Source organism: Dipteris shenzhenensis, chromosome 5 (genome assembly GCF_047967505.1).
Source record: "Dipteris shenzhenensis isolate YYH24624 ecotype China chromosome 5, Dip_SZ_1.0, whole genome shotgun sequence".
Taxonomy (NCBI): Eukaryota; Viridiplantae; Streptophyta; class Polypodiopsida; order Gleicheniales; family Dipteridaceae; genus Dipteris; species Dipteris shenzhenensis.
The window spans coordinates 54,050,559-54,062,402 of record NC_141600.1 but is presented as its reverse complement, the minus strand read 5'-3'; the positions used below and the strand labels follow the sequence as shown (position 1 = coordinate 54,062,402).

The 11,844-nt window shown below is 45.6% G+C and overlaps 1 protein-coding gene across 1 annotated transcript in view; it reads right to left on the bottom strand.

Moving 5' to 3' along the window:
- Positions 1-211: 211 nt before the first annotated feature.
- The window catches only part of LOC147902204 (uncharacterized), a 57,964-nt gene continuing 46,331 nt past the window's right edge, over positions 212-11,844 (bottom strand). Inside the window, exon 5 of the mRNA XM_087374778.1 lies at positions 212-810. Coding sequence (XP_087230904.1) covers positions 654-810 — 157 coding nt within the window. The 3' untranslated portion in view covers positions 212-653. The remainder of the gene's footprint in view (positions 811-11,844) is intronic.

Here is an 11,844-nt window from a genome sequence, read left to right as displayed (position 1 = left end):
CTTTTGTAACTTCCGTTTGCACAATATTTCCCAACAACGTGTCAACATACTCAATTTCTTCCCTTAAAATTTTATTTTTCCCTTTCACCAAAAAAAGGGAATAAAAGTTTACACAGTAAAAGTGAGGCATGAAACTCAGAACAAGGGAGTGACTAATGGACACTAAAGTGAAAAACATAAAAGATAAGGGCAAGAAATTATAGAAAGAGAGATTTGAGACTCCAGACAGGAAAATAAAAATAACCATATAAAGATGAAGAAGAGACAGCCGATGACATCTCGGCACCCACACCCACATCCACACAGCAGTGGCAACAGCAGAAAATATCAACCAGAATGAAGCATTGCCACACATGTGCATGCACACTCAGTCGCAGCAACTTTGGATTGAGACAAGCCATGCCTTACCCATCTTGAAAGTTGATACCAAAGGCAAAAACATTCAAAATGATACATTGCACTGGCGATTCCTCATCAAGCATCCAGATACATAAGGCACATCATGAAAGGTTGAAAGGGAACCTGATTGGAAATGGAAAGTCCGTCTTACAGAGCCTTTTGAGGATTCAACTATGCAAAAGGAGGCCAATTAAAGCCCTCATGTTGCAAAATTGAGTCACCCAGTTCTGCAGCCAGGTGGACGCACCTCAACTTTACGACACATTAAAAGACCAAACAGACTCTACACCAGGAGTAGGATAGAAGCCTCTAATGTGTGGCCTCATTGTTGTGCTCGACCATGAGGAGTTGCTTCCCCCACCTGCAGCTGGGCTCCATCCACCATTGTTTAGGCCTTCCTGTGAGCCTAACCTGTAGAGCAAATGATCAAAACTATAAGCGCCTCTCTCTCTCTCTCTCTCTCTCTCTCTCTCTCTCTCTCTCTCTCTCTCTCGTTGCTTGCTCTCTGCCTCAGCTAAAAACCCCCCCCCCAAAAGGCCAGGACTAGGAATAAGATAAGGACAGCCCTTAAACTTTGGCTTCTTGAGGTTGAATTAACTACAATTTACATTAAATTGCCTACACGATTTAAAGGAGAAGAAGGTAACCTTTATATATATATATATATATAAGGAAAATGAGAAAAGAAGTAGAGAAAGAAATAGAGAAATGTAAATAACTAAAGTATGTAAGAAATATATAAGCTATGTATCTATCTATTTACAATGAAATCAAGCTTAAAAAGGGACAAGGGGTAAGTGTATAAAAATAAAAGGAAAGCAACAGATAATGAAAATAAAATGGTCATATTGTAGGAAAAATAGTTATACCTAGGAGTAATCAAAGGGATAACCATTGAGTTAGATATATAGATATATAATTAAATATAAGGTAAGTTAACTAAAAGGTGTATATATAAGTTCCAACGTAGAACACGATCCACAGGAGCCGTGCCGACAGCTCGGCCCATCCGATGAGCCAAGAGGAGGTTAGCAAAGAGTCTAGAAAGGGAGCAGCAATGGAGTAACCTGAGTGAAGAGCTAGCTACTGAAAGCTGGCAGCGGGCTTAGATGCGGTGAAAGACAGCAGCCGTGAAGGACATTCGCGCAAAGGGAGGGGATCTCAAGGGAGACCACGATGTAAGAATCGTCGCCGACGGCTTGCAAAGAGCATCCAACAACAAGCAACCGTAAGTGAAGGAGATGATGCTCTTGGCTATGCAATAGAGCCAGGAAAACGTTGTGATTTCTAAAGCCAAGCAAAAGTGATCAGGTGGTTAAGGAGGCAGCATCAGAAGGGGCCGGAAGAGCGAAGCACCAGAAAGAGGAAGCACATGAGAGAAGGTGGCAGCTGCGAGGTCGAGCGATGAAGAGCAAGATTGTGGGCAGAGGATCAAAAAGAGGCGAGGCGACTGCATGTATGCACTGCTAGTGGACAGCCACGCTACCAGCAATGAGACCGATAGTATTGGTAGTAGCAAGCAAAGGAAGGAGACCTTGCGAGTTGAGTGGCAAGCCTGATCATGTAGTCCGTATCCCACTTGCAAAGGAGAGAAGGCAGCAGCTAAGAGAAGAAGAAAACCCACGGCAAGGTTGGCGCACCTATGTTGTAAAAGGGAAGCAACAAAGCTCGTAAGCTCACGTAACATCAAAGGCGACACGAGGGAGCTGCAGCCTATGTAGAGGCTAATAAGTCGAGCTGGGAGGTAAGGGTCGCAGTAGTTAAGGTGAGAAGAAGAGCAGATCACTGAGGAGCTAACACAATGGAGAGTCAGTGGCGCACAAGTAGTAAATGAAGGAAGGAGAAAGCGGTTAGCTCAAGATCACATGTAGTGATTAAAGGGAAGGAGGGCGGTGGCGGTGGCCGTTTAGATAAGGAGGGTGATTTGGCATAATGACATAATGGTAAGGTGGTCACCAGCCAATTAGGTAGATATTTAATATGATAGTAGCGTGGGGGTTTGGATCCCGGGTTTTAAGAGAGTCATAGCAGATTAGAATACTTGGGAGTAAGTACGACAAGGGGGTACATTAGGTAGGAAAATTAGTTAGAAAGTGGAATAAAAGTAAGAGAATTAGTTAGAAATGGTTAAGGGATGGCTAAAAGAGGAAAAGAGAAGAAGGGGAGTAGGGGATTAAAGTATCTAAATAATAATAATAAATACAATTAAACAAATCCAAGAAAGGCACAAGAGGAAGGGACGAGTAGACTAGAAGGTCCGTAGAAAGGGACGCTCAAGCACTGAAGCATCAACAAAACAATCATACCACAATATAAATTTCACATTCCTATTTCTTCTTCCAGGAGCTAGTTTACAGGTTCTTCCTCAACATGACAAATACACAGGGCACCAAATACAATAGAATAGAAGTCAAAAGCATAAAAGCGGCTATCAAGTTGAAGAAAGCGGGCGCAGTCAATGCAGGGAGAAAAACCTGTTCAGAAAATACTACAAACCAAGGGTCCCTATTTTGGAAATGCTTTCAAGCCGTGCATGGCAAATGGAAATTGGGTATGCTATGTTAATGAATGAATTGCATGATAAAAGGGGGGATTTATGCAATATTAACGGCTCAGTGGCCTTGGGGGAATGTAAAGAACAAAGACAACCTTCACAAGAGAAGAACATGGCAGGCTAAACAACCACAAACGTCAAGCAAGGTCAAGAATGCCCCAGCACAAAAGGAGTATGCAGAAATGATGGAATTCACATGCCAAATAAGGCATTGGAGGTGAATCTCAAAATGAGAGAATAGATGTATTTGACACAAGCTCATAAGCAAGAAAGTAAGGGACAAAGGAGCCACAACAGGCACCACACCAAGGAGACACCTACCACTTTTGTATCTTCCACTTACAGTCACAAATCACCATGTAGAGAAAGTGTGGTTGGGGGGTCATCAAGCCACTATACCCCATGAGAGGCACTATGCTTCATCAAAAGCTCTGCCTCTTACTAGAGCCTCTCTTGACCTTCTACAAATATATGTATTCTGCCTCAACAACCTTTCCCTCATCTACAATCTATGGTTGCTCTTTGTCAAGAATGCTCTCTGAAGCTGTCCAACGTATTGTTAATGCATGGTCTAGCAAGCTAACTGTAACTTCATGTGCACAATACTGATGGCCTAGATGCTAGCAAAGGGCCCAACAACTCCAATCTTTGGACTCTTTTACAACCTCTTGAACCATGTCTCCTTTTTCATGTGGTGCTGATTCAGATGTTTTTGTGAGCTTTAGAAATCTTCTCCATAATTTTATCATCATAAACTATCTAATCTATCTCTGGACAGCAGCATCTCTGTCTATTCAAGAGTGGATTTGGATCACTCAGACATTTCTAGCCCCATCTTGATCAGCAACGCATGGCGACTTCCCTCCTCAAGGCCCAAGGACATAGAGCCACTCCTACAAGCACAAAGGAGAGACCAGGAGGCCCATCTGAGCTTCCCTGCGAATTGTGGTAAGTCAAGCTGTGGGAGCAAAAGTATCATGATAATCAAAACCATGTACCTGTGCGAATTCTTTTGCCACGAGCCGAGCCTTGTACTTATCCAACGTGCCGTCGGACTCGTACTTGGTCTTGTACACCCACTTGGTGCCGATTACCTTGCGTTTTGGTGGTCGATCCACAAGGTCCCAAGTGTTGTTCTTCATTATGGAGCCATACTCCGACTGCATAGCCTCCATCCACCTATCATCACCCTGTGCCTCTTCAAGACACTTGGGTTCATAAGCACGGATCACTTCTGTCATCAAAGCATAGTTGACCAAGTGTTCCTGCGCCCAGTCAAAGGATGATCACAAACTTCTTCTCTCGTGACTCGAGCTAGAGGCAGCAATGAACATAACGTAACCGGGACCCAAAGACCACAACTCAATGAAGTCGCCCTCAGGCTAACCCTCACATGAGACCACAGACATCTTCTCTTTACTTGACGTAGGGAGACAGACCATTGGAATGACGGTAGTGCTCATCAGACAACGAGCTACCTAAGCACTAGCAATGCTGTATTTTTATTTATTTCCACCATGGCACCAGCCCTTACCCAATCCACACCGTTATTCCCCCTCAGCCACATGCGACCAAACGTGTACGAGAGCATTTTCTCCATCTGAGCGAGGACAGCTTCGTCTAGGCACCAAATGTTGGGGTAAAGGCACATTGCCACCCCTTTATTAAAGATATGACACCTATGACTGTCTTAAGACAGTCATAGGGTAAAAAAACCTAATCCTAATAAAACTTAAGAGTTTGTGGTGTGGCTCATCACTTCACACCCGCATCTATTGTGTCACTTCTCTCTCTCACTCTCTCCCCATTGTACTTCTCCCCCTTTCCTTCCCTCTCAACTGGTATCAGAGCCAGCCTCATTCCCTCCCCACCCCTGCCTACCTTCCCCTCTACCCCTCCTTATCCCCTCGGGACTCGTGCCCTCAGGCAGCGTGGGTGGAGCTTGGCATTGCGCAGGCAGCACGGGCTGCAGCGGGGCAGCGAGGGCGTAGCGCGGGCAGCTGCAGCGGCAACGCAAGGCATCAGCGCGAGTTGCAGCGGGGTAGCGCGGGCAGTAGCAAGGGCGCAGCGCGAGCTGCAGCAGGGCGGCGCCGAGCAGCGCCAGCACCTGCAACAGCAGCAGCTAGCTGCTACAACCTCAGGGCCTCGAACAGGGCGGCGCGCAGGCGCGCGCATGTACGAACGTACGGCCGTCCGTACTGCCGTACGGACTCCGTATAGGCGTCCGTACTGTACGGACGCCGCCGTACGTACAGGGACCTGCGTCAGAAATCTTCGTCAAGGAGCTGCATCAAGGAAGAGCATTTCGGAAAAAAAAAATTTCTCTCTGTTCTGGGATTTCGTACCCTGCACTAGTACACAGGTACAACAGGTACAGTGCTACCAGTACACAGGTACAGCAAGTACAGCACTTTTTCTTTGGGGAAAGAAGGAAAAGAGAGCATTCCCGGCTATTCAGTCCTTCAAACTGTGTTTTTTTAAGGTACAGCAAGTACACTCTTGTCCCTCGTGCTTGAGGTGACTAATACCACAGTGTGTGGTGGTTGCACAGTTATCTTGTTTCGGGAAGTTAATGCCTTGATTTTGCAGAGGACTTTTATGCTTTTGCTGAGTACAAATCTCAGCTTTTGGGTGACATTTTCAAAGGGCTTTTGCCAGGAAGCTTATGCAATGTATGCCTTGAGGCAGTGTGGAGCCAGGGAGCCCACATTGGTCTTGTTTCCGCACTGTATTCAGTGACATTTCTGCAGGTCACATTTTGTGTACGACACCTTTGAAAATCTCAGTTGAGCCACGCTTGGCCAGGGCGCATCGAGTTTACTCGGTCCCTAACTGTCCATCGTTGACAGTGCTCACAAGATTTTCTCTTCAGTGTTTGTACGTTGGGATCTGTGTTGTTATTGTGTACACAGGGCTGTTTATGCATTGCATTGTCAGGTGAAAGTGCGAGGAGAGCGCTGCATTTTGTATGCTACCTCAGTGTTGAGGTGTTTTTCACTTGGTACAGGTGTCAAATCAAAGGGCTTTTGCCCAGATTTTGCTTGAGAGCACTTGGGTTACTGTTTGAGACCTTCAGATGCCTTTTATCCCCTTGGCAGAAGGGTGATTGCTTGGGATTTGTCCCATTTTCTGTTGCAGATTTGTGACAGGCTGAAGTGTCTGGAGCCTCTTTTTTTTTTTCAGTGAACGAAACAGTGTATGACAAGTGGTTTATGCATATAAAATCAGTGCAATACCTCATCTGAGGTGGGAGAAGTGATCAGGACAGCAGTGTTTGGTGCTTCGTCAGCTGATGATGCACTGTTAAAGCACTTGTGGAACAGCTGCAGCATTCTGAAATTACTGTTTTATGCCTATTTGAGCACGGTACAGTGTGTCAGAAGGTACAGTAACTGGAGGGAAATTTTTTCTGTTTTGCTGCAGATTTTTTGACAGTAAAAACAGCACTATTGTGAGTGCTCCTGGCTCTTGATAGAGCAGGTTTTTTCCTGAGAAATCAGAATTTTATTCAGTTCTTTTTGACTTACAGGGAGTCAGGTACTTTCCTTATCTGATATGGCATCAGGGGGAAGTGAATCATCAATTCTGAACATAAAGAAATTGGAAGGGGCACACAATTATGCATTATGGGCAGAACAGTGTTTGAATGTACTTCTGCTAAAGAAGATTTCTAAGCCCATAAGGGTGAAGGGTGTCAAGCCATCTGGGATGTCAGATGATGAGTGGGAGGAGCTAGATTTGTCCGCAAGGGCTGCTATCATGCTTACTCTCAGTGATTCTCTTGTGTATAATGTTCAGGCTGAAAAGACCTCTTATGGCGTATGGCAGAGGCTAGCAGAGTTGTATGCCCAAAAGAGTTCAGCCAGTAAGGTGTATTGGTTGAAGAAGCTGGTTGATCTTCGCATGAAGGAAGGTACAGCTATGACCTCACACTTGAGTGAGTTCAATGCCATCTTTACAGCTGATTGCACAGGGGTTGAACCTTGATGAGGAGTTCAAGGCTACTTTCTTGTTGTGTACCCTCCCTGAGAGTTGGGACACTTTCAAGACCACCCTGTCTAATTCAAATGTCACTCTTATATATGCTGATGTAGAGAGCTCTCTCCTTATGGAGGAGATGAGCAGGAAGAATAATGCGGGCAGCAAGTCTTCAAATGCTTTGCAGGTACAGGAAAGAGGCAGGACTCAGCAGAAGGGGAGATCTGCTAGTAAGTCCAAATCCCGCAGTCAGTCCCGTGGCAAAAAGGATATTGAATGCTTTTATTGTGGCAAGAAGGGACATGTGAAGTCTAAGTGCTTCAAGTTTATACGGGATCAGAAAGCCAAGAAGGCTGAGGCAAAGGATGCAGGCAGTAGAAGCAAAGGCAAAGGCAAGGCCAAGGTAGATGACTTGGATGCAGTGAATGTTGCAGCAGAGGACAGTGACAGTGACAGACATGATGTTCTATGCTCTTCTGCTGTAATTGCACATACTTTGGTTATTGATGGCCATGACATGCACACCTGGCTCTTGGATTCAGGTGCTTCTTTTCATGTTACTCCTCATAGGGAGTGGTTTACTTCCTACACAGGTACTCATGGAGTTGTTCACCTTGGGAACAACTATGCATGTCGGATTGTAGGGATTGGCAGTATACAGATAGTATTCCCTGATGGACGCATATTTATGCTTGATGGTGTTCATCATGTGCCGTAAATCAAGAAAAATCTGATTAGCACTGGCTTGTTAGATGATAGTGGTTACCACACCACATTTGGGGATTCCAAATGGGTGATTACTGATGGCCAGGTTGTAGTGGCTGAGGGTTATAAGAGTGATACCTTGTACCCTCTTTATGTTTCCAGTGTAGGTAATCATGTTGTTGCCATAACCGAGCTGCCAAAGGTTTCATTGTGGCATAGCCGGTTGGGACACATGTCCGTTAAAGGAATGCAAGAACTGTCACGTTTGGGTTATCTGCCGTCTCTTTCATTTTCAGATTTGCCTACTTGTGATCATTGCATATTTGGCAAGCATTCTATGACTCCTCATAAGAGGAGAACTCCCCAAAATAGAGCACCGCTTGATCTAGCGCACACTGATTTGTGTGAAATGCCACAGTTATCACTAGGGGGTGCAAAGTATTTCATTACTTTTATTGATGATGCCACACGTAAAGCGTGGGTCTATTTCTTGAAGCATAAGAGCGATGCCTTAGATGCTTTCAAGAAGTTTGTCGCTCAGGTTGAGAATCGGACAGGTCGCAGGCTGAAATGCCTCAGATCCGATAATGGGGGTGAGTATGTGTCACATGCTTTTGTGCAGTTTTGTGAAGCTAAGGGCATTAAACAGGAACTCACAGCCCCTCATAATGCATCTCAAAATGGTGTAAGTGAGCGGATGAATCGAACTATTCAGGAGAAGGTTCGATGTATGTTGTCTTATGCTGCTTTGCCCCATGGCTTTTGGGCAGAAGCCGTGCAAACAGCAGTTCACATAATCAACAGGTCGCCTAACAAGGCTTTGGAGTTGAAAGTGCCAGAAGAGGTGTGGTCTGGCAAGCCACCTTCATATAAGCACTTACGTGTGTTTGGCTGCGAGTGCTTTGCTCATATTCGCAAAGAACTGCGCACCAAACTGGAGCCAAAGTCTTCCAGATGCATCTTTATGGGTTATGGTGACGAAGGTGAAATGGGGTACAGGTTATGGGATCCCGTTAAACGGAAGATTATACGCAGCAATGATGTCATCTTTAAAGAGGATAGTGTACACAAAGAACCCGTGCAACCTGTGGAATACAGGAGGGTTATTTATGATGATGTCGGACAGCAAAGAATGCCTATTTATATGCAGCAGCAGGCTGCTGCAGATAACCCTGTTCAAGAGGGTATACAGGCTGAAAATCAGCCAGATAATTTTGCCAATGATGCACCACTGGATATGCCAGCAAATGGGGCTGTAGAACAGCCAGATATGGTGGTACAGCCACCCGTCATGCATGACGAACAGGCTAGACAGCAGCCTAATCCGGAACATTTTGTTAGGAGGAGCACCCGTGTACAGCGGCCTCCAGACAGGTTTGTTCCAGGAGCCAATAATGTGGCTGATTTTATTATGCTGACAGATTGTGGTGAGCCTTCCAGCTTCAAGGAAGCTATGGGAAGAACAGAGAAAAAGAAGTGGGAGAAAGCCATGCAGTCAGAAATGGACTCCCTACTTCAAAATGATACATGGGACTTGGTGCAGCTACCTGCAGGCAGAAAGGTTTTGCCATGCAAGTGGGTTTACAAAGTCAAAGTGGATTCAAATGCTTTACCGAGGTATAAGGCCAGATTGGTTGCCAAGGGATTTAAGCAGGAGAAGGGCATTGACTTTGATGAGATCTTTTCCCCTGTAGTCAAGATGACTACTTTGAGAGCAGTGTTAGCTCTTGTTGCTCATGAGGACATGGATTTATGTCAGATGGATGTGAAGACTGCTTTTCTTCACGGAGATCTCCATGATGAGATCTATATGAGTCAGCCAGAGGGATATGCTGTTAAAGGGAAAGAGCAGCTTGTGTGTAAGCTCAAGAGGAGCTTGTATGGACTCAAGCAGGCACCAAGAGAATGGTACAAGAAGTTTGATGCCTTCATGCAGTCCCAAGGGTATTATAGGTGTGAGACCGATCATTGCTTGTACACCAAACGGGCAAAGGATGGCAGTTTGATGCTACTCATTCTATATGTGGATGACATGCTGATTGCCAGTAAATCTCAGCATGAGATTAGTGCTTTGAAGAAACAACTGCATAAGTCTTTTGACATGAAAGACTTGGGTGATGCAAACCATATTCTTGGCATGCGGATTACTCGTGACAGGTCCAAGGGACTTTTGTTTATGTCACAGAAGGAGTACATTGACAAAGTACTGCAGAGGTTTAAAATGGAGGGGGGGAAGTCTATTAGTACCCCGTTGCCTCCACATTTAAAACTCAGCAGTAAGGACAGCCCCAGATCAGATGATGATAAGGCTGAAATGGCCAAGGTTCCGTATGCATCTGCAGTTGGTTCTTTGATGTATGCCATGGTTGCCACTCGTCCGGATATTGCTTTTGCGGTGGGAGTCATCAGCAGGTATATGGCAAATCCAGGCAAGCGGCACTGGGAAGCAGTGAAAGGTGTCTTGAGGTATCTCAAAGGTACCAAAGACTTGTGCATATGTGTCATCCTGCTTCAACATGTATCCACTTGCTTGGTACTATTTCTTTTTTTTCAATAGTATGCTTATTAAGAAATGAAATGTTTTCCTTCTGTTCAGTTACGGACAATGGGGACTAGGTCTAGCATTTGAGGGTGGACCCCCTTGCTTGGGGTTATGGGCATTAGTGACCCACAAGAGTGATGGCCTCTCTTTGAGAGGGACATCTAGAAACCACACCCCACCTGAGTACCCAAACATGGGACCAATCAAATGCACAGATTGCATACCGACCTAGGAACCATTCAAGAGAATGTTCCCTGAGCTTTGGGTGTGGGCCTGGCAGCATGCCAAGAGTAATGGAGATACAAGATAAGACGACAAACAAAAGAGCTCAGTATGGCTCAGTTATGACCTTAGAGTACGTCAATAGATAGTCTAAGCTGTTAGGAACCCGTGGGTGCGATCAGAATTTAATTCTGACAACTTTGAAATTTTAGGGTTTTTGGGAGTGACGTGGCAGCTGACACGTGGCAGACTGCCACATGGAATCTGAGCTGGCAGGTCAGTCCACCTGTCCCACACATGTGGCAACATGCATGGCAAGTGGCAGGGCATGCAGGCCAAGTGTTTGGCCCCAAATCTGGTAGATTTAGGGCAAGTGGTGGGCTGTCCTCTTTGGGACTGCAGCCCACCAAAAATCTGGGACAAGTGTCCACCTTCCATTCTAGGCCTAGGAGGGGGGCTGAGCCTATAAAAGAAGGCCTCTCCCCTTCATTCCACACATGAAAATTTCGTCACTTTTCTTCTCCCTCCTTTTAGATGATGCAGCAGAACCTCTCCAGCTCCTTGGGTGCAGCCAGCTTCTCCCCAGGCCATTCTCTCACCTCAGCAGCACTTTCTCTCTCTACAACAGCACATTCTCTCTCTACAGTTCCAGCCCCTCCTCTCCAGAAATCTGCCCCCTCTCAGCTCTTCTGGAACAGCAGCAGCATCCTCTCTCCTTCACCTAGCCTGGAGCAGCCACAGCCCCTTTCTCTCTCCTGCTGCAGTCTTTCTCTCTCTTCTGCAGAATTTCTCTCTCTACTGTTCCAGCCCATTTCCCTTGCAGAAATCTGCCTTTCTGTGCACCTCTGGAACAGCAGCAGCTCCTCTCTTACATCTCCTCCCTTGGGATCAGCATTGGCACTCTCTCTCTACAGCTATCACTCCATAAAAGCTTTCTCTCTCTAGCCTACAAGCTGTTTTTTCTAAGCTGTTCTCATTCCAGCCCCATTTCCACACTCCCCTCACCCAAGGTAGCTTCAGAGGCATCAAGGACTTCATCTACAAAAAGGCCAAGTCACGAAGGGAGCCTGTATTGTCAAGTTTATCTCATTTACAGCACTATTTCATGTTGTTTCTACTATCTTTCTAGAAACTAGTGTTTGTCTCTAATGTTGGATGTAAGTGGTGATTGTTGCAAGCTTCTTCCTTGTGGATTGGGCAAGCCAAGAGCTGAAACCTGAGCTTGGAGTCCTCCTTTTTGTTGTCTACCTTGTACATATGCTCTTGAGTCTTGTATCTAGGTCCTAGGTTTTCACTGAGTTCATCAGTTTGGAAGGTGCATTGCACCTTGGTCTTGTATCTCCATTTTCAAGCATAAAGTGAGCCTGGATAAGGGGGGGGGGGCCGTCTTGGCCCCTCAATCATATTGCATTCTCCAATGATGTCACTTTGTGTTTAAGCTGTA